The sequence below is a fragment of the Aethalodelphis obliquidens genome, unplaced genomic scaffold (assembly GCF_003676395.1).
Source record: "Aethalodelphis obliquidens isolate GAN/ISIS:26980383/991018 unplaced genomic scaffold, ASM367639v1 scaffold57, whole genome shotgun sequence".
Classification (NCBI taxonomy): domain Eukaryota; kingdom Metazoa; phylum Chordata; class Mammalia; order Artiodactyla; family Delphinidae; genus Aethalodelphis; species Aethalodelphis obliquidens.
In genome coordinates, this window is record NW_020838001.1 from 11,468,124 (window position 1) to 11,495,129 (window position 27,006).

A 27,006-nucleotide genomic window follows, 5' to 3' on the forward strand; every position below is an offset into this window, starting at 1 on the left:
TCCTAAATTTCTAATGTTAAATTTTAAAATCCTTGAGTTTAAATTAAAGTGTTCTTCAAACCAGAACTAAGCATAAAAGTCCTCCTTAAATACGACTTTAGACTAAAATTGGTCCCCTTAAGGAACTGGAGAAAATGACGAGAGACGGATGTAATTAGGAATAATCTTCTCAGCCACATGTGTTCATCATATTAAAAGGATATTAATGCAGAGATTAAGCCAGTGAGAGTGCCGAGTGCTGCTGAGCCAAAGAACATTTTGAGGAAGTAGCCAAGGGCTTGTAAAAATGTTTGCCACCCACTGACATCTGACATATTTTTTCTTGTTAAACCTTCAGCTGTGCTAGGAAATAAAAGAAAAAAAAGAAAGAAGTTAAAATGTTATAGACAAAGTTATTAGAAATTAACTTAGAACTCAAAACTTATTTCTGGCTTATTCTCTCATTCATTCATCATTCAACCCATTAGTCAAACACTTATTTGTTCACCTACTTTGTTCCAGGCACTGTGTTAGTTTCTGAGGGTTCAGAGATGAGAGCAGGTGCCTGCCCTTAGGGAACTCTATAGTCTAATGAGGGAGAAAAACAAGATGGAGGGCTTCCCTGGTGGCGCAGTGGTTAAGAATCCGCCTGCCAATGCAGGGAACACGGGTTTGAGCCCCAGTCCGGGAAGATCCCACATGCCACGGAGCAACTAAGCCCGTGCGCCACAACTACTGAACCTGTGCTCTAGAGCCTGTGAGTCACAACTACTGAGCCCACGTGCCGCAACTACTGAAGCCCACGCACCTAGAGCCCGTGCTCTGCAACGAGAGAAGCCACTGCAATGAGAAGCCCGCGCACCGCAACAAAGAGTAGCCCCTGCTCACGGCAACTAGAGAAAGCCCACGCGCAGCAACGAAGACCCAACACAGCCAAAAAGAAAATAAAAAACTAACAAGATGGAAACTAGGACCATCTCAGGAAAGAGCAGAGAGCTGTAGGAAATACACGGTGGGCATCAAACTCAGACTGGTGGGGGTCTAGGAAGGTTCTTTATGGCACATGGGCTGGGTTTCAATTTAGGATAAAGAAGAGCTAACCAGGTGAAGAAATGAGGGAATGCACCCAAGGCAGAGGGAAGAGCATGTGTGGAGGTAGGGAGCCCCAAAATACTAGCAGTGTATCTAGGAGCAGGAAGTTACACAGACAACTGTGGACAGAACACAGGAACTGGCTGCTGGGGGAGGGGCTGGCGGGGAGGACAGTGGCAAGAGTAAGGCAAGAGCAGCAGGCGGGGCCAGGCCCTGTGAAAGGCTTTCGATGAACCAAGCTAAGGAGTTGGTGTTTCATCCTGAAGGCCCTGGGGAGTCACAGGAAATGTTTTCAGTGCGGGGTGGGCGTGGGGGAGTGGGGATCCTGTGGGATAAAACCCGAAACTGAGGCTGTGGCATGAAGTCAGACTAGAATGGAGCCTCCTGAAGAAGAAATATCAGTGGGTAAGGCCCAGAGTGGGGATTTGGGAGGAGACATCAAGAGGAAGAATTGAAAGGGCTTTCCTTTCACTGCTACAGAGCAAAGAAAAATGTCAGCAGCCATTAAATTCAACTGTTGGTTTTACCCCCAAGGGTAAAACCATTATACCATTAAAAGAGTTATTCTCATTAAATCTCCTCCTCCTGCTGAGTCCACCTTCTCTCAAATCCATCCACTTCTCTCCCTCCCTCCCCTACTATCCTCCAGCTCTGGGCTTCTGCCTCAGGGATCTCTCTCTCTATACATCCTGCTCTTCCTAGGAGAACCCATTCTCTACTCAGGGGCCTGAACGATCCCTTGAAAATGCACATCTGATGGAGTTACTGGCCTGTTCAAAACCCCTCGTCAGTCTCCTGCTGCTTTCAGGGGGAAGCTTAGGCTTCTGAGCCTGACGGACTCCTCCCCACCACACCTCCCATCCCATCTCCTCCTCATTCGGGCGGGGGTCCACTGTCACTGACACCTCCCGGTAGGTCGTATGTCACTCTTCCTGGGCTCCAGCTGACTCTGGCTTGTTCTCAGCACACAGGGTCAGTGACACTCCCTCAGGGACACCTGCCTTCACATAGGCCAGCCCATTTACAGGCTCTCCTGGTGCCTGACTTCTCCACAGCAGTGGAACTAGTGAATCATTCCATGAGGACCATGCCTGTGTCCACCTTGTTCACTGCCATATGTCCAGGGCCTAAGCAGAGCCCAGCACACAGAAGATATTCAACAAATTTTTGCTGAATCAGTAAACAAAACAAAGAATTGTCAATAGTAATGCTCAGCTTCATTAATTAGCGTTTCATGAACTGGTATAATTTTAAAGCAGGATGATTTGTGATAAAAGGGTGGCTCGGTCAGATAACCTCAGGCTTTTGTGGTGATTTACAGCATAATATAACATAATAAAGGTTCTGAGAAGTGCTGCAAAAAAGAAAACCAACTTTTTTCACATAAAAGTTTTCTAAACTCACCCCAATAGCCCCATTCCCTTTCTTTCCCAGCAGATCCCATGTTAACATCCCACCTTGGGGAAAGCTGGGAACCAATAAGGTTCTTATTGGGAAAGTACTTTTGAAGGCTAAGATCACCTCTAGGTCCCAAATGGATCCGTGGGCCACGAGCATAGCATCCAGCCCCCTCATTTCATTACCACAGCTGGGACACTGGCTGGTGTCACGCTTTCTTTTCATGCAAAGGAGACTGAGGCCTAAAGAAAGTGGCTAACTGGGTGAGGTCACACCAATGGTTAACAGCAGACCCAGGGCCGAGGCCAATGGTTTCTGAACTCAAGATAAATGAAGGTAGAATTCGGACTCTTTCTAGCCTGGAAATGTCATGCATTTTACTTTTTCAGGTCATGTTCCTCACACCTTAAAGAATAAAAGACAATGTTGCTTCAGGATCCATTTCATGAGCTTTAGCTGCAGCTGCAGAGAACTAAAGGTTTCCTCTACCACAATTATTGTAAGAATAGATTGTCATAGTAACAAATCAAAGCTAAAAATAATTTAATTAAGGTTAATGAAGAAACAGAAGATACTCAGCTTTCTGGCACTTATGAAAGTGAAAACATTAAAAAAGGGGTAATTCATTCACATATTCAGTTACAAAGATAAATGTATCATCATCAGATCACTCTGAAAAACAAGATGTGATTCTTCCTTGTAACCAAGGAAAGCTGACAACACCTCCCCCCTACACTGCAAAAACAAGGCAGTCCTACCACATCCCCTTTCTCCCCCATCTCCCGCTTTCACCGGAAAATGCCTACGGACTCACAGGACAACCCATCTGAGTCAGAGACTTAGGTCAGTGACTCCTACCCCAGCCTGTGTACCGGTAAGTAGTGGAGGTGAAGGCTGGAAACCATATATGCATGTGGCCCCCTGATTCAATTTTGGAAACTGTCATCATAGGTGAACTTGGCCTTCAAAAGCACTTTTCCAGGAAGAATGTATGGCTAGTTACAATGACTCCATCCTTTCTCATTTTAAAAACAAAGTATCTCCTAACCTTTGGCCTTTCTGTGGCAAAGGAGACCTGGGAAAGCTCAGAAAAGATCCTACTTCTGCCAGATTTAAGAAAAAAATAAATTAGAGACAAGGCAGTTGAGTTTAGCTCCTCATGTATAAGAATAACTCATGATGTCACCTCCAATTTAGGCACAATTCCTTATCACAAATGTTCAAATGCACAACCAGGACACAAGATAAAGGTAAAAACCAGAAAACTAAGACACTTTCAAAGTAGGTCTTAAGAAAAAATATCAGATTTTTTTTAAAAGCTCTTACAGCATGATATATAATTTCCTAATAAAGCTACAGAAATTTTTGCCAAGAGAAACATGAAAAAGCCAACAATAGGGAACTGGTCAAATAGATCACAGTAAATCCATAAATAGATCACAGTAAACCCATAGAAAGAATACTATGCAACTAGTTAAATGATGTTATAAATATAAATGATGTTTATCAACTCCATTCAATGGAAAAGTTACAATACAGTATATACCCATCTAAATAAATTACATGTACCTTCTACCAAATTGTTAACTGTAATTATCTCTTGGGAGTTACAATGCTTGCATTTTTTTCCTTTTCTTTCTTTCTTTGTAAGTTTTCTAAATTTTATATACAGAATATATGTATTATTTTAGAATATATACATATGTTTTTGTTTTGTTTAAGGGTCTGCTGAGCACCTCTTTCAATTAAGCAACACTTGGTAAGTTCTTCCTGCAAAAGCAGGACAAAAACAGGACAAACAATAGCTGGGGGACAGGAGCAGAAGAGGAAAGGATCTCACATTCACCGACGGCAGATGCTTTGCACATAGTAGATTTAACTACTCGATCCTCAAATCCAATTCTAGGCTGAGGCATTATCACCCTCACTTTACTGTTGAGACACCTGTGGCTCAGAGAGGTTAAGGAGCTGACCCAGGGTGTCACACAGCTGAGTGGCCATCACTGGAACTTGAACCCAGGTCAGCCTGACCCCAAGACCTGGGCTCTTTCCACGATAAAATGTTCTTTTATTCCAACATAAGAATGCTGAATATAGTCTATAGTACGGCTTTTAAGAAAACCACAGAGTGGTTATGCTTTGCAAGGAATCCCACAACAAAGGAAACAAGTTCAAAATCAAAATGGAAAAACTATTCTTTAACAGAACACATAATGGCCCCCCAAATTCTCTTAGCTAATCTCTGATACATTGTCCAGGGCTCTTTTCTCCAACTGCTTTGACTGTCTGTACCTTCTTGTTTTTTGGTAAAACTGTCTGGGTCTCCTGTCCATACATGAACACCACAAACCTCAGAGTGCAAGGAAACAGCCCCGCATCCGACAAATGGATTTGAGATGAACTTAGACTCATTTGCTTTTCCCAATGACTTCTTGACATTTTATGGCTCATCTTTAATTTCTCAGATCCTATCAACAAGGGCAGTATACCAATGAACAACTGAAAAAGATCTGCAATTTCCAAAGTAGCTTTCACATAATAGCATCTTAAGGCAGGATGCCCGTGAATATCAGTACCGTACCTTACAGCTGCAAAAAGGAAGGTGACGTGCACCAGCTCACAAGTGGGACAACAGGGCCTCTGTCACATGCTTTCATCTGGAACAATGCTGCCCAAATACTGATCCTTCAACTGGCTGCTCCATCATCATCTGGGGACTCACCCCAGACCTACTGAATTGGAAGCTCTCAGGGTGGCACCTGGGAATGCTACATTTAATAAGCACCCCCCGTGATGCTGATGAGAAGCTGGGCTTTATTTATTTATTTAGGCCACACCCCATGGCATGTGGGATTGTAGTTCCCCGACCAGGGACCGAACCCACACCCCCTGCATTGGAAGCGTGGAGTCTTAACCACTGGACCTCCAGCGAAGTCCAAGCTGGGTTTAATTTAAAAGCACTGCTAAAAGGTAGATCCTAAAAGGCAGATTCTCCTCTAATCACCCTGGGCCTTGACAAGATTCCTGGGGCACATCAAGGCTTGTCAGGCCAGAAAGATGGAGAAGCAGTGAACCAATCACCCAGAGGATAAGCAACTGTACACGCAGCTGCACGGAAATATCTGCCCCTCTGATACAAGGCCCTTTAGTTCTGTCACTTGAAGAAAGCACACTTACTTGGTCAGGACAATGGAGACCGCATCGTTGAGAATGCTCTCTCCAAAAACCAGCATGTTGAGCACCGGGTCCACATGAAGTGCATTGAAAATAGCAATAGTAGCCACTGGATCAACAGCAGATATTAGGGAGCCAAATGCAAAACTGTCAAAGAGAAAAGGAAGGGGTAGTTCTGTAACGCTTAACCCCTGGTCCACATAGTAAAACATTAAACTCAGAGACGGTATTTAGTATAACAACAGTACACACTGTAGCTGAAGGAACTATAGAAGATGGTGGTTTTTTCTCCACTTAAAATACCTGCTAATTAACATTGTGGGTGGAGAAGTGAAAGTCCCACTCTACAAGCTGTTGTTATGAATGGCCTGGTTTTCCACTGAGAATACCAAGATTTTATTTTGACCAATGACAGAGGGAAGACTTTTGCTTAAATACATGACAGCCATCCCAGCCTTCTTGGTCAGAGCAGCTGGAACCATGGTGGCCCAGAGGGCCTCCCCTAAACGGCCCATGTGCTCCTGGGTCTGACCTCTGCTCTGCCCCTTGCCACCAGGCCACCGGAGTGCCATCTGTGACCGACGCCAGCCTCCACTCAGATCTGCAACATCTAGGAAAGTGCCAAAAGTCAGCAGCAACTGCAGCCTGCTTCAGGGGCTGCGCAGCCTGGGAGGCAGACAGCGACACCAGTGCTGCCTACCACCAGGCCAGCAGCTCTCACCCCAGTACCCACGAGGGTCTAACTACCTCCAACAAATGGGCATTAACCGCCTAATATGTTTCAAGCACTAAGGCTTTTTCTTAAAAAACATTTATTTATTTGGCTGCGTCGGGTCTTAGTTGCGGCATGCAGGCTCTTTCGTTGCAGCGCGCGGGCTCCAGAGCATGCGGGCTCAGTAGTTGCGGTGAGGGCTTAGTTGCCCCACGGCGTGTGGGATCTTCGTTCCCTGACCAGGGACTGAACCTGTGTCCCTTGCATTGGAAGGTGGATTCTTAACCACTGGACCACCAGGGAAGTCCCAAGGCTTATAATAATAGCAAATATTTATGTGGCACTTACCACGTGCCAGGCAATGTTCTGAGCACTTTACATATAGTAGCTCAATAATCCACAAAGCAACCGTATGAAATGGTACTAGTATTGCTCTGATTACAGAGGAGAAAACTGAGGGACAATGAGGTGAAGGAACTTGCCCAAGGTCAGACAGCTAGGAGGTGGCGAAGCCCGGATCCAAACACAGGCCATCTGGCTCAGAGTGGGTGCTCTTAGCCACTACACTGGATACAGCAATACCCGGAGGCCAAGGTCAACTTAGAAAAGGCGAGTGTTACACAGGAAGTCAGGGTGATGAGAGAAAGAGTAACATGGCGGGGTGGTGTGGAGGCATGGGGGTGGGGCCCACTTAGATCGGGGGGTCAGGAAAGGCCTCTCTGAAGAAATGATGCTTATTTAAACAAGGGCCTACCTGACAAGAAGCAGATGGACAGGCCAAGACCTGGGGGCAGTGACCAGAGCAAGCTACCTCTGAGGTGGAGCAAGCTTGGTTGCCTGAGAAACAAAACAGTGAGACTGGCAGCAGCGCAGTGAGGGCAAGTGGCTGGAAATGTTGGAGTCTGGGAGGGAGGCAGGGCCGGGTCACCCCGCGGGGCCTTGGGGGCCGCCTGAGGAGTCAGGACGATTATTCTCGCAGCCCATTTGTCTTCTTCCCCTTAGAGTGCTTGCAAGCCCTCGTCGCTTCCCTCAAAAGGCCTCGCCTGGCACTGCTTTCCTTCCAGCTCAGCAGAATGGTTAGGTCTGCCCCCTTCCGCAACACAAGAAGCCACGAGGGGACAGCCTCGGGTGGAGACGTGAGCCAGAGCCCATCCACCTGTTTCCCGCCTGCACCAAGCTTGCGGTCTGGGAGGGATGAGGAGCTACCTGGCCTGGGGACTGGAGCGTGCTCTGTCCACCGTATGTCACCAGCACGATCATCTGGCTCCGGGCTCAGGGAGAGGAGCGCTGATGGGAAGGGATGTGTGGCTGCCCTGCCAGTTACAGTTCTCTTCATAAACCGATAATCTGGCGTACCGGTTTCCGTGGTGGCGCCCTGAGTTCGGTTAATGTGAATTCATGCAGGAGAGCCTGCTCACTTCAAAGACGGCCTCAGCTCAGACTTCAGTTCCCAGACTTGCCCTGTCCTCACAGAGCTTGTCGCGTGCATTATGAGCTGTGACTTCACCTGCCTCTCACCTCACTGTGAGCGCCCAGAGATATTTGGGGAAGGCAGGCAGGAGGGAGGGGTCCGGGAGGGAAGAAAAGGTAACTCCACCAAACAGCTGCCAACCCGGGAGGCCATGATTTGTTGGCAGCTGGCCTGAAGCCCTTGCTCTGCAACCCACAGAGATTCTTCTCTCCCCTCTCCTTCTTTTATTCCCACTCTCATCACCCACAGCGACATAACAGAGGCCTCGAAGGAAGAAGAACGTCTAAAAAGTACATCTTGGGGACTTCCCTGGTGGTCCATTGATTAGGACTCTGCTCTTTCACTGCCAAGGCCTTGGTTCGATCCCTGGTCAGGGAACTGAGATCCTGCAAGCTGTGCGGCGAGGCCTAAATTAAAAAAAAAAAAAAAAAAAAAAGTGCATCCCAAAGCGGGGTGGGAGCCTGGGAGTGTGCCGCAGGTTGTGTGCTGGGTAACGACTCCATGCGGCTCGCGGGCCCCTCCCTCCATCCCTCAGCAAGCACACAGTGGACAGCACCCACAGCCCCACTGGGCTCCAATTGCCCTTTGTGGAGCCAGGCCTCCTCCACCTTCCATCCCTGTATTGCGTGGGGCTCTAGGAGTAGGCAGGGGACCCAAGCCTGGTCAGAGGTCCATCGCCAGGCATTCTACCAGGTCACCAGATATTAGGTTGGCCCTTTTGGCGGGGACAGCGAGGGTGATCGTGAGACGAAAGCCATTGGTGCTGCCACGTGGGGTGAGTGCACCTGAGGATGACGTCGACCAGGGAACAGCTAAGACAGAGAGGGGAGAGGTTCCTGACATCACAGGCCCCCAGAGGCTGTCATGCAGGAAGCCATCACTCCGGGGACACTTCTGTTCTACGAGTCAACAAACTTCTTTTTTGCTAAAACGAGTTCGTGTTGGGTTTCAGTTGCACTGAAAGAGGCCTGACTGATGTTCTTTGTCATAGTTCCTGTGGCATCCTGAACTGAAAACCAAACAGCAGGAACCAGAAGACGGACTGATGAATGGACAGAGGGATGGAGAGATGGAAAGATCTGTGGTTAAAGAAAATCCAGTGAAAACAGTGACTGTAGAATCTAGGCGGTCATGTGCGTGTCCACTGTACAGTGCTTCACCTTTTCTGTGTGTTTGAAATTTCCATAATAAAATGTTGGGGGAGAAGTGCTTTGCATAAATTATGTAACACATTTAGCTTTGGCTGAGACTCTAAATTGGGGCACAGTGTTTCTGACAGTGAACATGGAAAGTCGGAAATATGAACTGCCTGAATCATGGAGAGGTCTGAATATAAGCAGGCATTGAATCTTGCCCGCAGCTGTTCCACATCACAGCTTATGACCCAGTCTTTTAAAAGGCCAGAAGCCAGAAGTTCAACTGAACAATGTGTTTTCTTTATTCCATCATCTCAGAAGACAGCAACGTCAACAAAACAAAAAGAAAATGGACTGGGGGACTTCCCTGGTGGCACAGTGGTTAAGAATCTGCCTGCCAACGCAGGGAGCCCTGATCTGGGAAGATCCCACATGCCGTGGAGCAGCTAAGCCCCTGCACCACAACTACTGAGCCTGCGCTCTAGAGCCCATGAGCCACAACTACTGAGCCTGCGTGCCACAACTACTGAAGCCCGCACACCTAGAGCCCGTGCTCTGCAACAAGAGAAGCCACCGCAATGAGAAGCCCCGCTCACCGCAACTAGAGAAAGCCTGTGTGCAGCAACGAAGACCCAACGCAGCCAAAATTAAATAAAATTTAAAAATAAAAAAAAAAAAAGAAAATGGACTGGGATGGTGAAATAATTTAGGGTGTATCTACGAGTGAATTAGCTCTCCAGAGGAAACACCAGTGAAGTAAAACCTTCTGTGCAAAAAAGTTATTTTTATGTTTCCTACCGTGCAGAGGTCCATGGGCCTCATGTTTGACCTGCATGGTGTTTTGAAAAATGGATCAAGTTGGCAACATTTAAAACAGGAAAATTCCCTATTAAAATCTAGAAACTTGGCCTCTTTTGGAAAAAAAACAATTAAGTATCTGGCAATTCTGGGTCCATGTTCCCACGTGGTAATTAGCCGGTGGAGCTAAGAGGTGGCTGTCCCCTTCAGACGATGGACTCTCCGGCTCACCACTGTCACCACCTCCACACACACACCTGGCCAGCTCCCCTCTGTGAAGGGTTCTGCCAGGCCCTGCAGCTGTGTGGGTTTGCGACTGCTGGCTAATTTCCCCCAGAGCACCCCCCATCTGTGGGACAGTCACTTTCTAACAGGAAAGGAAGTGTCTGCCCACACAGAGAGAAACTCCACCTGGTTCTTACTCTGCTTGTCTAAGGGCCAATTCTTTTATTCCTCTCTTCCTGAACATCCCAACCTCCAGTTCAATTCAATTACACAAGGATTTATCAAGTGTTTTTTGTATCTCTAAGCAGTTGCCCCCAAACAGGTTGAAGGACTGAATGCTGTGACATCTTCCTTTACATCCACTGGGTTTTGAACATTTCTTTTCAGTTGCAAAATACCTACAAAATGCAGGGCATCAGTTCTGCTCGGCCTCACGCTCTCTATGGAACAGGGATGTGACTTTCGCTACTTTCGCTACTTGTTTGTATAGCAAGACTATCTTACAACAAAGGCTTTGAAATTTATGTCCCTGGAGAGAAAATGAGGCTGGACTTGATGCTATCACTTGATTTCTCACGAAAAGGGCTCCAAGATTTTAATCTCCAAGTTGCTGCTGAAGGCTGTAAGCTCTGGTTGGCCCAGTGAAAGGGACCCCGGGGCAGAGCACTGGGTCCCACTTCCGAGCTCCCCAGCCAAGCACAAGACAGAATCCAGTGCTCCCGGGAGAGAAACACAGAGCAAGGCTGCATATTCACTGCACTTCTCAGAGACGGGAAACCAGGTCACGCTGTGTGTGTGCACTTTTTTAGCACTAGATCTGGTAACTTCGGCTTCCTAGGTTGCTTCTTGCTAAGCCAATTATGGAAATTTCTGGATTGGGCTCCTAGACAGCAGCTCTGAGTGCCCAATGGAGTAGCTGCAGCCTGAGAAGGGCGCCCACAACAGAGCACCTCCTTCCCCCTCCCCATCCCCACCGCCTTGGGGGGAATCCCAGAGTAAAGATTCACACCTCACCCCCGACTCCATCCCCAATCTCTCAAGAAGACAACTTTTCATTATGGCCATTGCAAAGCCTTAGAAATGAGCTGAAGATGATTCTTAATAATAAAAGGACAATGGTGCAGCGTGTGGTGTGTGTGAGGTGGCAGTTAACTTAACTAACCAAGAGTTATTCCCTTCAAAGCTGAAACTAAATCATTTCCATCAGCAACCCTCTGACTGGAGATCTTCAAAATTCCTCAATATAGTTTTGATTCATTTCAGAGACACAAATTAATTCAGAATAGATTCTACAGCAGAAATAGTCAGCAAAACGAAAAGACAGAATAGAGAAGTACCACAGCCAGGAATCAATGTGGAGAAAACTTGGCCCCAGTCTGAAAAGTAGCCACATGGGTGTTACAGTATGAAAGGTTTACCTGTCTGTCATGTTGAGTTTAGAGATTACATCAGCCTGTAAAATAAAAAACACAAACACACAGACACACAAAAAAAACCCCTGGAGAACAGCCAAGAAGATTAAAATGTCCATTAGTGCTTTATTACAAACTAATAAGGACATTAATCTTCAGTCCCCAAACCACTTGAAAAATACAGAAAACTCCTAAGTTTTAGTTTAGGCATGCATTCAATCATCATACACAGGAAGTATGAAAATGAACACTAATATTTGCAAGCCAAATTAATGAGTTTTCTTCTCTAAAGTTTATTCCCATTTGAAGCTGGAAGCTGAGCAATGAAGAAGGTTGCATGACAGACAGATTTATTCTGGTGCCATTGAGGCAGCAGTAAAGGTGAAAATCAGATGGAATATATGGGCTTTTACCGACAGCCATCAAAAGCAGCAGACACATCTGACACATGTAAGAGAAATCTGCCAGTTACCCCAAGACCTGGATCTCAAACTGCGTTTGCAGAACTAGGGCGGAGAAACTTTCTGCAACTGACCATACTGGAAGAGAACTGTGACATGCACAGACGTGCATAATGCAAAGCTACAGATACTACCTTCCTAGGTAGGTCTGGTTTAAATTAATTCAAATTAATTTGAATTCAAAGTACAAAACACTCAGTTGATGACACCGGGAATTGGTTTAGCAATGGTGGAAAATCCAGGGAAAATAATTCTACAGGACAGCTTAGAATTGAGTGAAGACATAGAGAATTATCTTTGATTTTTAAAATGCAAATTTTTATTAAAGAAACAGTGTTTAACCTTGATTCAGTCTGACAACAGAATTGATACTGTTATAATTTGAAGATCTTGCTGGTATATATTCTGCTTTATTTTTAGGTATTCCAACTTAAGACAATATTGGTTTGCAAATAATATCAAATACTTTTGGGGATTATGGAAAAGATTCACTCAATTCCAGACACCAAAGCTTCTCGAGGACACTGAGAGACAACTTCAGCATGCCTTTACTGTGCCTTGTTTGAGTCCGGATTTCTTTGCAGGAGAGCATTTTCCTTGACTGCAAAACCCCCATGAGGTGTCACTACCCCACTTCCCTGCATGAGCTCTAAGAATGTAAGGTTTTCAAAGTTTTCAAAGATGTTTTCCTTACCTGACCCAGAAAGTAAATTCCTCCACCTACTACAAAAGCGGAAATTGCCGTACCAAAAACAGCAAATAGGGTGATGGAACCAATATTTTGAAAGAAGTTACCCTGTTTGAGAGAACAGAAATGAGAGGAATAATTAGAAAGGCTGGTCTGCTCAGTGAAGTCATGGACCCCACAGCTGGCCCTCCTCACATGCTTGATTCTCTGTAAAGGGCACCATCACCCACCTTGGTTGGCAAGCTCTAGAAACCTGGGCATCTTCCCTCACCCCCACATGCAATGCAGAGCCAAGTCCTGTGGCTTTTGCGTTCCCCACGTCACTCACATCTCCCTGCTTCTCTCCATCACCATCCCCACCGCCCTTGCCCAACTGCCATCATCTCTCCCCTGGATCACTACAATAGCTTCTAACAAGTCTCAACCAGCCCTGGCCCTTGCCCTCTTGCTCTCCAAGTGCTTCCAGAATGATCTCTGCAAAAGATAAGTCTGACTGTGCTGCCTACATTCTGACCCCCACTTCCACTCAAAACGCAGTTAAAACCCAACCAAAGCCTGGATGGTTTGACCCCTCGAAGGCCTCTAACCTCCCCTTTGTTCTCTGGGTTCCAGTCACACTAGTAGCTTTTTGTTTTTCAAACACATCATGCTCCCTGGGCTTGGACCACTCTTCCTTCCCCTTCACTTAGTGAACTTTAATCGTCCCAAGATCTCAGGACATTTTGACTCTTCCTGAGGGAAGCCTTCTCTGATTCCTTACCCAAGTCAGATCCCAGTCTATGCTCTCAATGCACAGTGACTCTCTCCTGGTAGCACTTGACATAGCTGAAACGTTACATTTATTTTATGTAATTATTTGGTATCTGTCTTTCCCACTAGGTTGCAGGCTCAATGGGGGCAAAGACCACATCTGCTTTTGTATAACAGTCACTGGCATACAGCCTGTGAGATGCAAGATGCCCCATGAATAGGTACTAAAGGAATTAACTGTGTTTCATGTCTGATTAAAGTCCAAAGTTTATATAATTATAATTTTTCAATTAATTAAGAAAAGGTACATTGCTACAAAGAATGTCAAGATAATAGATTATACTATCAGAAGCTCCTTTTTGTAGTCCACATCTTTTAAGCAATTTTATTTCACTCTATTAGTATCATCAAATATGATAGATAAAATATATTCCCATCTATACAGCATTTAAGAGAAAATATTTGAGTCCAAGCAGTATGGTAACATCTTTCAAATTTCCATAAAATTTAAAAAATTAAGCTATTTATTAGAACCCTGTGGACTCTGTTTAGGAATAAGGCCAGGGTAACTTGATGGTCCGTGATTGTGGGTCTGGACAAGGAAAACCATTTTTTCGCTCAGAAATTGTCAAGCCATGGACAACAGGAACTGATACTTTTTTTTTTTGGCCACCTCATGCAGCTTGTGGGATCTTAGTTGACCAGGGATTGAAACCTGGGCCCTCGGCAGTGAAAGTGCTGAGTCCTAACCACTGGACCACGAGGGAATTCCCAGGAACTGATACTTTATAAAGCTCACTTCAGAAGACTGTCCTCAGCTCAGCACTGACAACCCACTAAGTCTATCTCCTTCAGGAAGTTCCTTTGCTTCATTTTTTGCAATTTTGATTTGGCTGACCATAATCAGACATTCAATTACTTTGTTTGGCATCTCAATCTTTAGCACACAAAGAACTTTAAAATAGCTCAAGGCAAACACAATGATTTAGTTTTTTCCTAAACAAAAGGCTTTCATCTACGAGTTCTTCTTTGCAGAGAGCTGCTTAATTTTGTTATTTAAAAATAGATTACGCTAAGCCTTGGTCTGTTTATAGGGATCTAATTCTGATATAACTTACGTCGTTGGCTAATATTAATCTGGATGTTGGAAAGTTACCCAAATTCAAGTTGCCCCACTATAAGAACTTCCCTTTGCTACATAAAGCAAATTTATCTGCTTCTCTCAGACATAATTTAAAAAATGTTCTATTCTTGGGCTTCCCTGGTGGTTCAGTGGTTAAGAATTCGCCTGCCAATACAGGAAACATGGGTTCGAGCCCTGGTCCGGGAAGATCCCACATGCCGCGGAGCAACTAAGCCTGTGTACCACAATTACTGAGCCTGCGCTCTAGAGCCCGCGAGCCACAGCTTCTGAGGCCCGCGTGCCTAGAGCCCGTGCTCCGCAACAAGAGAAGCCACCGCAGTGAGAAGCCTGCGCACTTCAATGAAGAGTAGCCCCCGCTCGCCCCAACTAGAGAAAGCCCACGCGCAGCAACGAAGACCCAATGCAGCCAAAAGTAAATAAATAAATAAATTTATTTTTTAAAAAGTTCTATTCTTTATATTAATAATTTAAAGAACCAAATAGCTGCCTACCTAATACATACCAACTGATGATAACTGTACTGAAATTTTTATTCCAAGTCCAAATTTACGTCAGCAAATATAGCAATATTAAAATAAAGTCAACTTCCTATCTTCTTTGGGGGTGGGTAGGCAGTGGACAGAAGTCTCTGAATTCCCATTCCAACTCACACTAGTCCCTTTCACATAAATTGTCACAGTTTCTGCTGTAAAGCCATCTTCAAAATTTTCTTCTCTTAAGAAACTATTTTCCTCAAATTTTGAATAAGTTTATTTCCCCTCCCTCCAAAAAATTAGAAAATAAAAAGTTTACATGTGCTAATATAATAACCAGTCTTATGTTTTTAAGTCAAAATCGAATCATTTTTCGGGAGTTCCCTGGCAGTCCAGTGGTTAGGACTCTTGCTCTCACTGCCGAGGGCCCAGGTTCAATCCCTGGTCGAGGAACTAAGATCCCACATGCCGAGTGGCAGCCAAAGGGAAAAAAAAAAAATCAATCCATTTTCTTCAGCACTGTTTTGAAATATTTTCATAATCTGCTCAGTTCTTTCAAGATTTGTTCACAAAATTAAAGAGTGAGAGATACTGACCTTCAAATCCTTCTTGCTTGTTTTCTTTTTAACAATTATCTGATGTCAGTAATGGTTTATAAGATATGGGATTTTTTTAATATTAAATTTCCTTTTCACTTTTTCTTTTGATTAATGCACAATAAAATAATAACTTAAAAAAAATCTGGCCTGAACATCTTAGAATAATTTTGCTTTAATATCCAGGAGGAAAATTAAAAATTTAATTTGTATGTTTTTACCAAAACACTCATAACAAATTTAACTCAAGTTTATTACATTATTATTAATAATAACACTAGTCATGTTATAATAGATAATAACAAGAAGCACCACCAACAATTATTTAATGTGGTGAGTGGTGCTTTGCATACATTCTTTCATCTAGGAGGTAGGGTTTTGGGGATCTTTTTGTCCTCTGTTTTTAATTTCTACTCTACTCAAAAGGAACCTATAGGGGGCAGCGCATGATTAGGCCTAGGTCTCTCTGGCTTAAAGTCCGGGCTCTTTCCTCTCTCCAAAGATATGCCGATCCTTAGTCTTTCCAACCTTCACAGTTTTTTTAAATCATATTTACAAAATAACTGTTGTATTACTAGTATTTTAAGTTGAATCACCTTTTTATTTTAAAACTTAAATACACTTATATTTAAAAAGAACTCATATGGACTTCCCTAGTGACGCAGTGGTTTAGAATCCGCCTGCCAATGCAGGGGACACGGGTTCGAGCCCTGGTCTGGGAAGATCCCACATGCCACGGAGCAACTAAGCCTGTGCGCTACAACTACTGAGCCTGCGCTCTAGAGCCCGTGAGCCACAACTACTGAGCCCGCATGCCACAACTACTGAAGCTCACACACCTAGAGCCCATGCTCCACAACAAAAGAAGCCACCACAATGAGAAGTCGGCGCACCGCAATGAAGAGTAGCCCCGCTCACTGCAACTAGAGAAAGCCCGCAGGCAGCAACGAAGACCCAACGCAGCCATAAATAAATAGATAAATAAATAAATAAATAAATGTATTTAAAAAAACAAGTTTGCTACACAAATTTAAAAAAAAAAAGGAACTCATAGACAAGGAAAAGACTCAGGTACACACACAAACTGGCTTAAAAGCGAGAAGCTCCTGCCCAGGCAGAAAGAGCCCCACTGGAAGCTGGAAGACAGAGACCAGAAATGCCAGAGCAAAGCAGAGAACTGAGCAGGGGCCAGTGATGCTGCTCTCCAGGGTCAGGGAGCCAAGAATGAGCGGAGCAACTGTGGGAGTAGGTGGCTGGGCCAGAAGGAGGTGGAAGACTAGGGGGAAGGATGGGGCTCCAGTCTGGTGAGGAAAAGCACGGCCAGGGAGAGGGTGGGAAGGAATGGAGACTGGGGCTTAAAGGGCATAATGGCTGGGAGCTGAGGCCCAGGGCAGTGCCCTGAGAGGGCAGACACTGAAGGATGGATGGGCCCAAGGCAGGAGAAAGGCCCGATATGGTGACGTGAGAGAACCAGTAGGCCTGGGGCACCTGTCCCTGTCATCCCAGGACACAGTCTGTCCTCTTAACATGGGTCAGTCTGTGTCCAAGAGGAGTCAATGTAACACCTGTGTACCACCAAAATCACTTTGGCTATTTCTTTCTAGGCAAAGTACCCCTCTATGGAAAACACTAGTAAGCCACACTGCCTAAAACCATGAAAGCAGCCCACTGACCATGTTTGCTCCCTCTACAAGTCAGGCATGACAGTCTAGCTTCTACCACACACGCCAGGGTGTTCACACAGAGCCACCACTGCTAAATTAACACCTGAGCTTTTAAGGAACTTGCCTTACAAACACACAGAGCCACCCGGACCAAAAGCACTAATGTGTGCCTGAGTCTTACCTTGTGTAATGAATATCCTGACTCAAATATAATAGGTGGAAGCAAAAGGAGGAAAAACATATTTGGACGAAACATTTCTTCCTCCTGTAAATATAAAATGGATATTTTCAGAGGCATGAAGTCTGTGTAATTAAGAAATAAATCCATCAATGAAAAGCCAAAGTAACTGTTCTCTTAGAACCTGGCCCAGTGGAAAAATACAATGCTTAAACCACCACCTGATAATAAAACCAAACAAAAGGAGCGACAAAAACAAACAAAAGGAGAGACAAAAACAAACAAATATACAAAACTCTCAAAACCTGCATTTAAAAATGTAGGACAAATGATTTTAAAAGGTGACCAGCAAAATAAATAGCAGAATGAACCACTTCCAAACATACAGCGGTATGCTTTTTATTCTTTACTAAGGAAAGAAAACTAATTTTAATATAGAAAACATTTCAATTCAAATAGAACACTTTCAAAAACAAGTCCACAAATTGGATTCCTCCAGGAAAAAGGTTAACGGTAAGCCCTAAAACAATCCACTTAGAGGAAGAGTAAACCCTACTCATGTTTAAAATAGCCCTGCCTTTTCTCTGCATGTCATAGACAACTATGCCATTTTCCTAAATCTGATGTGATGAAACAGTCCTCACCTGATGCCCTTGCAACCTGGGACATGGCTATAAAGCGAGCCCCTTGTCATGCTTTCAGATTCAAATATTAAGTACCATTATGAAAGGTATTTTTAGAATATGGCCACCTTTGGGGGGAATGGAATAATAATTTCATCTTCTATAGTAATACAGTTCTCTAGTTGTTGGTGGATTGGGGGAAAATACATACTGGTTCTCAAACCCAAAATGACTACAGGTAATACGCAGTCTATTTAATACTGCAAAATCAGGCCCTTTTCATATGAAAACTTCTATGTCACAATCTTGACAGTCTGACTTCTTGTCAAAATCCCTATTCAAAAGAATGATAAATGTATCCTTACAAATGTACGGCTGTTACCATAAAGACTAAAATAACATTCAAAAAAGGCTCAAAATAGAAGCAAATGATGACTTCTGAAAATGCCTTATTAAGTCTTAAAATAACCGCCTGTATCACAAGCTCATGACTCAGACTGGGGCCATGTGAAAAGAAATGGGCCGATCTCTGTGCTTTGTGGGGCAAGCTATTCGCAGGATCTGTGCAGTTGGGCCACTGCAGAGACTCTGGGAGTTTCAGAAACAAAACACCCCCTGGGAAAAAGGAGAACCCACCTGCAGTGGGTTCACAGTGTCCTCTCCTCCCAATTCATGTGACCTGGAACCTCAAAATGCGACCTGATTTGAAAATAGGGTCTTTGCAGATGGAATTAAGGGAAGAATCACAGCTGAGATCATACTGGATTAGGGTGGGCCCTAAACCCAATGACAGTGTCCTTAAAAGAGACAGAAAGGGACACACAGACACAGAGGTGAAGGCACATGAGGACAGACTGAAGCAGAGACAGGAGTTAGGCTGCCATCACCAAGGAATGCCTGGGACCACCTGAAGCCGGAAGAGGCAGCGAAGGATTCTCCCCTAGGGCCTGGATTCGCTCCCTTGAGGGAGTGTGGCCCTGCCAACACCTTGATTTCAGACTTCTGGCCTCTAGAACTATGAGAGAACAAATCTCTGCTGTTTTAAGCCACCCAATTTGTGGTAATTCGTTACAGAAGCCACAGGAAATGCACACACCACCTTACAGTGAATAGTGTCACAGAAAGATCCCAGGTTCCTTTGGGCAGTATCTCCCCTAAAGTGATCTGATGTGGTTTTAGGTGGTACTTGAGCAATGTGTGTCGAATACCACTGACCCCACGGATTGAGAAAGTCAGCCCTTTTTGATTCTTTCTCAATCCCAATTAAGTCAGACGCGTCAGTTTGGTGCTACCGTGTTAAGCCTCTCTCCAATATGCTGATCCCCCTTTTTGACAAAGAGGACAGGCTTGTCCTCAGAGGCTTCAGCAAGCAAATGTACCACTTTGTTTTTATCGTATTTATTTATAAAAACAATATTGGTTTCCCACTTAAAACAGTATTATAATGTTTCCTTTAAAATAAATGTATATAGTACACCAACGTTCATAGCAGCATTATTCACGACAGTCAAAAGGTGGAAACAACCCCAGGGCCCATCAACAGATAAATGGATAAACAAAGTGTCGTATATACTGACCATGGAATATTATTCAGTCATAAAAAGGAAACAAGTTACGACACAGGCTACAAAGTGGATGAACCTTAAAAACATCATGCTAGGGCTTCCCTGGTGGCGCAGTGGTTGAGAGTCCACCTGCTGATGCAGGGGACACGGGTTTGTGCCCCGGTCTGGGAAGATCCCACATGCTGTGGAGCAGCTAGGCCCGTGAGCCATGGCCGCTGAGCCTGCACGTCCGGAGCCTGTGCTCCACAGTGGGAGAGGCCACACCAGTGAGAGGCCCATGTACCGCAAAAACAAAACAAAACAAAACAGAAAAAAACACATCATGCTAAGTATTGATAAAATAAGCCAGATAAAAAAGGACAAATATTATATGATGACACCCATTTGAGGTACCTAGAATAGGTAAATTCATAAACACAGAAAGTGGAATAGGGGCTACTAAAAAAATAGAAAATACTAAGAAAAATAGAAAGTAGAAAACAAAGTAGGGAGAGAGGAATAGGGAATTGTTTAATGGGTAGAGTTTCCGTCTGGGATGATGAAAAAATTCTGGAAATAGATAGTGGTGATGATTAAACAACATTGTAAATGTATTTAATGCCACTGAATTGTACAGTTAAAAATGGCTAAAATGCTAAATTTTATGTTACGTATATTTTACCACAATAAAAGCTTTTAAAAAACTATTATAAAGACTTATATACATAAAAAAGCAAGTTGACTTAAAGAAACATATTAAGCATATGACAATATAGGTAGAAGGCAGGCCCAGCAGGACAGTCTGGAAACAGACCTACATGGAAAGAAAACACCCAGCAACTTCACTGTTTTTCTTACCTCCCCTGTTCCCTGCAGCACCCAGTTTCCAAACAGATCCTACTTCCTGCTTTGGCTTCCACAAACACCTGCTCCTCCAGAAAGCCTGCCCAATGGTTTTAGCCTAAAAACCTCACCCGTTTCTGAGGTCAAGCACTGGTTGTCTAGATGGCTCTTCAGGGCACTTAATTACATACACCACCCAACTGTGGTTCACTCATCTATACTATTCAATATATTATTATTATTTAACTTGAAAACTAACATCTGTTGAAAAATAAATTTAATAATACCGAAGCATATAAAACTAAAAATAAAAGATAACCTTTCCTCCTCCTGCTCGGAGAAGGGATCATACAGTGTTCCCCAGGGCTGCAGCTGCACTCAGTGCCTCGGATCTCTGCTGTGGGGAATGTGGGCCTGGTGTTGAGAGAGCTTCTGCTTCTTTGAGAGAAGCTAGAAGTTCAAATTTTTATGTGAGGACTTCCCTGGCGGCGCAGTGGTTAAGAATCCGCCTACCAATGCAGGGGACACAGGCTTGAGCCCTGGTCTGGGAAGATCCCACACGCCTTGGGGCAACTAAGCCCGTGAGCCACAACTACTGAGCCCGCATTCCATAACTACTAAAGCCTGCGTGCCTACAGCCCGTGCTCCACAACAAGAGAAGCCTGCTCATGACATCGAAGAGTAGCCCCCACTCACTGCAACTAGAGAAAGCCCGCGCGCAGCAACGAAGACCCAATGCAGCCAAAAATAAATACTTTAATTAATTTTTTAAAAAGATTACAAATTAAGCAGTTTAAAATATTAAAAAAAAATCCATGAGAAATTTCTAGAATTTTGTATAGATTAATAACATTTAAAATAAAACTGGGGGCACAGTTCTTGAGGCGCTAACCTACTGTGTTCCCCCTTTGCCTGGCAAAGAAATAAAGCCACTCTTTCTTTCTCCTCCATGAAAAACAAAATAAAACAAAACAAAAAACTTAATGATTTTTTAATTGTTTTAAAATCGATTCCAATTTTGATCAATTGATTTTAAATCAAACAAAATGTGTTAGCAGGTGGTATTTACACATCAGGCTCTATCTAGTCTAAGAGTTGAGAAAGAGTGTACAGTCAGTTGCTCCTGCCCTAGAATGAGCCACTGTGAGGGGGGTTAAACTGAACCAGTTGCAGAAGCTACTGTGAGGGGGGTTAAACTGAACCAATTGAGCTTCATACACAGCATGCTCCAGTGGGGCCTGCCTAGCCCCTTCCCCAGCTGAGGGTAGCTCTAGAAATATTCCAAGCTCAATGTACATTTTGAGAATTCATTTAATAAAATATATCCTGAATATTATTTATAACAGCTTCAAATTGTGTTTTACATCAGACCATGAGGCTTGTTTTGCAATTTTTTTTTTTTTAATTTACTTATTTCTTTATGTTTGGCTGCATTGGGTCTTCGTTGCCGTGTGTGGGCTTTGGGCTTTCTCTAGTTGTGGTGAGCGGGGGCTACTCTTCGTTGCGGTGTGCGGGCTTCTCATTGTGGTGGGCTTCTCTTGTTGTGGAGCACAGGCTCTAGGTGCACAGGCTTCAGTAATTGTGGCTCACAGGCCCTAGAGCATAGGCTCAGTAGTTGTGGCGCACGGGCTTAGTTGCTCCACGGCATGTGGGATCTTCCCGGACCAGGGCTCAAACCCGTGTCCCTTGCACTGGCAGGCGGATTCTTAACCACTGCGCCACCAGGGAAGCCCTGTTTTGCAAATTTATACTCTACAGTTCCACAGGTAAATTAATCCTCACACCTAGGAGCTGCGTCAAAGTAGGAAGGGCTCAATGTGACACATTTTAACCATACAATTCTTTTAATATTTTGAAGTGGACCTTATTTCCCTCCACAAAATCAGTTTTGTTACACACTTGTTAAACTCCCTACTCGATATAGATGCTCAAAGTTTAAGCTGAAACTTGAGTTTCAATTAGTCCTTGGACCTCACGCTCTAATGACCATTGTGTGAACGTAAGGGTGGGAACATCCACAAGTGAGGACAGCATGGTGTGGCAGAGAAAATATAGAACACATAGGACCAGAGGGTCTGGACACGAGAGCCAACCCAACCGCTCTCTAGCTCTGTGATGTTAGACATGTCCCAACCTCTCAGAGGTCACTTTCTTCACCTGTAAAAACGGGGATAATACGTGGTCAATCTGCCTCCATGGTTGTCATGAGGATGACAAAAGCTACAGTATATAAAGCGTTCTGTAAGGTCTACAGTGCTGGGCAGATGTGTCTTATTGGGCTCAGCTGTCAGAATGGAATTAGGAGCAATAAACATTGTTTAATGTTAAATGCTAATTAGAGCCCTGTATACAGCAAGTTAGTCTAAGATTATAAAAATGCAAGTAAATAACAAAACATGGCATTGAATGCGCCTATGTTAATTTGAAAGTGTGAGATTTATGCTTTTTCAGAAAACTCAGATGTAAAGATATCAACCCTAATCTACCAGAATGTTAAAAAATTAATGGGACAATATAAACTTCACTGACAGTCAAGGAATGATAAGAAAGCCACCATAATCAGTGTTACTAAACTTAAGAACCAATAAAAATTGTAAATATGTTAAAAAAAAAAGAACAATTGGGTAAACCTACCTTCCAATTTGCCAGTTTTTTAAACTCTATAATTTTTATAACTGCTCCCATGAGAATACCTAGAAGAGAAAATGTAAAGTTTAACAAAAATTTAAGATATAAGAAAGATTACTCAGGTTTATTATTCTAAAGAAACTGATTATTATTACGTCTCTAAATGGCATCTATGAATTTCTGCGTTTTACGTCTGAAAACATTAAGAATGGAAATTCGTGGGGAGTTTTATGAATCACGTGAGTTTCTCACTTGCATCTCAGGCAAACATACTATAAAGAAGTCTAGGGCTTCCCTGGTGGTGCAGTGGTTGAGAGTCCGCCTGCCAATACAGGGCACACGGGCTCATGCCCCGGTCCGGGAAGATCCCACATGCCGCGGAGTGGCTGGGCCCGTAAGCCATGGCCGCTAAGCCTGCGCGTCCGGAGCCTGTGCTCCGCAACGGGAGAGGCCACAACAGTGAGAGGCCCGCGTACCACAAAAAAAAAAAAAAAAGAAGGCCGACAAAGATCTGGGGCTGGGGGTGGGGGGAGGGGTGAAAAAACTTTACAAAACAAGACCTAGGGATAGTTTGCCTGGCATGGAAGATTTAAACATCTGTCATTCTTGCTATATCCACTCATTTTCGATTGAAATGGCAGAAAGCTAAGTTTGCCCTGTACTACTTATCCCTACCGTTTTCAAAAAGTAATCCAAGATCACTTTCTCAGGCTCAGATGGTAGCTCTATGTAGAGTATTTAGTTAGAGTTAAAGCCCCAATGCTGAAAATAACCTAAAGTGAAAATTCTGTGAAATTCCTGGAACAAAACAGACCATCTTAGTTCAGGCATGTTTCCACAAAGCTGACAGGCTCATTACTCTCTCATAAAGAACCTACCAAAAATAATTCTCGAAGAAGCTTCATGGGTACAATTTATGATTGCTCTGTTACTCACTAGATTAATGATTCTTAACCCTGTGGCCTCATCAGAATCATCATGGGAGCTTTTTATGAAATAAAGACACCTGAGCAGAACTTGGGATCTGCAAAATAACAATCTCTGGTAGGGGGTGATACAAAGCAAGGCTGAAGACCACTATCACAGATGCTTAAAGATAGACTTCCCTTTCGGACTTCCCTGGTGGCGCAGTGGTTAAGAATCCGCCTGCCAATGCAGGGGACACGGGTTCGATCCCTGGTCCGGGAAGATCCCATATGCCACGGAGCAACTAAGCCCGTGTGGCATAACTACTGAGCCTGTGCTCTAGAGCCCACAAGCCACAACTACTGAAGCCCACGCGCCTAGAGCCCGTGCTCCGCAACAAGAGAAGCCACTGCAATGACAAGTCCGCTCACCGCAACCAAGAGTAGCCCCCGCTTGCTGCAACAAGAGAAAAGCCCGCATGCAGCAACGAAGACCCAATGCAGCCAAAAAAAAGGACTTCCCTTACCCCTAGAGGGGAAGGAGCTTTTTCCCATCAACAACAGAAAGCTTACGAAACACACCTTATTGGGTGGGGTGAGAAGAACATACAAAAACACAGAGGTTTATTAGGAAAAGAAGCTGCACTAACACTAATTGTCATGGGGAAGGAGGGGTTTGAGGTGAAGAGAGGATCAGTTAATTTTAACTTTATAAACCTCTCTACTATTTTTATTGTTATATATTAGTAAAAGACCAACAAAACTGTTTTTTGTTTTTGTTTTTTTTTGCGGTACACGGGCCTCTCACTGTTGTGGCCTCTCCCGTTGCGGAGCACAGGCTCCGGACACGCAGGCTCAGCGGCCATGGCTCATGGGCCTACCCACTCCGCGGCAGGTGGGATCTTCCCAGACCGGGGCACGAACCCGTGTCCCCTGCATTGGCAGGCGGACTCTCAACCACTGCACCATCAGGGAAGCCCAACAAAACTGTTTTGATAAAAAGGATATGAGACGAAATAGGTCTGAGCCATAAAGGGAATCAATGATCAATGACATTTTCCGAACAGTAATTATACATTCACTTCAACGTGGCATGAAAGCACTGATTCTAACCCCTCTCTAGAGTTCCCCAGTTGCTTTCTTTTTCTTATATTTTTAAACTGTGTATATATTTTAAGGAGTTTTCATACAATTTTTTATTAACCAGATAGTTCATGAATACTTTGTAAAATGTTATAAATAAGACAAAAGTCCCTTTTGATGAAATCCCACCCCCACTAGTTCTCTCTCTCCCTGCCCCAAGGTAACCAAGCATCTTGATAAGTCTGGGGACTATTCTACCAGACCCTTCTCTATGCTCTTACATATTTATATTTACCATACAGTACTAGGGGGTGTGTGTATGTAACACATGGCACACATGTGTATTTATATAAAACTCATGGTACTACAATGCATCTTTTTTTTTCTTGTTTTTGGCTGCCCGGCACGTGGGATCTTAGTTCCCAGACCTGGGATCGAACCTGTGCCCCCTGCAATGGAAGCACACGGGACCGCCAGAGAAGTCCTATAGCAGGTAGTTTCTACTACCTGCTATTTTGCTCGGTGTAATGATCAGGGGTGACTACATATAGATCTGCCTCATTCCTTTTTAACAGCTCTACAGCACAGCATAAAGATGCCACAGATTGAATAGACATTTCTCCAAAGAAGATATACAAATCGCCAATAAGCACAAGAAAGGACGCTCCACATCATTAGTCATTAGGGAAATGGAAATCAAAACCACAATGAAACACCAGTTCATACCCACTAGGACAGCTATAACTTTTTTTAAATGGAAAATAAGTGTTGGCAAGGATATAGAGAAACTGGAACCCTTAATACATCAATGGTGGAAAAGTAAAATGGCACAACTGCTGTAGAAATGTTTGGCAATTCCTCAAAAAGTAAAACAGAATTACCATATGACCCAGCAATTCTACAAAGGAGAATAGAAAACCTGTGCTCGTACAGAAACTTGTACATGGATGTTCATAACAGCATTATTAGCCCAAAGGTGGAAACAACGCAAATGTCCACCAACTGATGAATGGATCAACAAAATGTGGTATATCCACACAATGCAATGTTATCTGGCAGTAAAAAAGAATGAAGTACTGACAAATATTGCAATATGTGGATGAATCTTGAAAACATGCTAAGTAGAAGAAGCCAGACACAAAAGACATCTTTTATGATCCACTGATATGAAATATTCAGAATTGGCAAATCTATAGATTGCCTTTGTCTCTATAGAGACAGAAATGGTTTCCTGGGGCTGGGGAGGAGAGTTTCAGGGATGATAGCTAAAGGGTATGGGGCTTCTTTTTGGGGTGATGCAATGTTCTAAAATTGTTGTCATGGTTGCACAACTCTGTGAATATACTAAAACCCTGAACTGTACGTTTAAAACGAGTAACTTGCATGGTATGTGAATTATATCACAATAAAACGGTCACCCCACCCTCACCCCCGAAAGGCCAGATCGTATGGTTCCATTCATATGAAATGTCCAGAACAGACAAATCTAGAGACAGGAGGTAGGTTAGTGGTTGCCAGTGGAAAGGGGAGGGGGAAAATGGGCAGTGACTGCTAATGTGCAGAGAGTATCTTTTTGAGGTGATAAAAATGTTCTGGAATTAAGATAGTGGTGATGGTTGCACAACTCTGTAAATATGCTAAAAAGCACTGAATTCTACACTTTAAAATTATAAAGTTTATGTTATATAAATTCTACTTTACTGTTTAAAAAATTTTATTGAAGTATAGTTGATTTTCGCTGTCATGTTAGTTTCAGGTTAACATATATATATATATATTTTTTTTTCAGATTATTTTCCCTTACAGATTATAAAATATTGAGTATAGTTCCCTATGCTATATAGTAGGTCCTTGTTGGTTATCTATTTTATATATAGTAGTGTGTAAGTGTTAATCCCAACCTCCTAATTTATCCCTCCCCTCCATTTTAATTTTTTTAAGTCACTATCTTTTTAATGTTCCCCCAATGATGGCTGTCTCCAACTGTTTGCCATTAACGGCTGCAGTGAACATGCTTGTATGTGCCTCT

General features: G+C 43.7%; 1 protein-coding gene across 7 annotated transcripts in view; it reads right to left on the reverse strand.

The window, feature by feature from the left end:
* The window catches only part of SLC9A8 (solute carrier family 9 member A8), a 67,921-nt gene that overhangs the window by 21,372 nt on the left and 19,543 nt on the right, over positions 1–27,006 (reverse strand). For 5 of the 7 annotated variants that reach the window (XM_027087039.1, XM_027087034.1, XM_027087035.1 and 2 more), the window contains 6 exons: positions 22,996–23,054; positions 17,355–17,438; positions 12,553–12,654; positions 11,404–11,438; positions 5,647–5,790; positions 204–342 (listed from right to left, as the gene is read on the reverse strand). In XM_027087039.1, coding sequence (XP_026942840.1) covers positions 204–342; positions 5,647–5,790; positions 11,404–11,438; positions 12,553–12,654; positions 17,355–17,438; positions 22,996–23,054 — 563 coding nt within the window. Of the gene's footprint in view, positions 1–203; positions 343–5,646; positions 5,791–11,403; positions 11,439–12,552; positions 12,655–17,354; positions 17,439–18,610; positions 19,489–22,995; positions 23,055–27,006 lie in introns of those variants that run through there. The other 2 variants (XM_027087038.1, XM_027087033.1) reach the window with 2 other exon arrangements.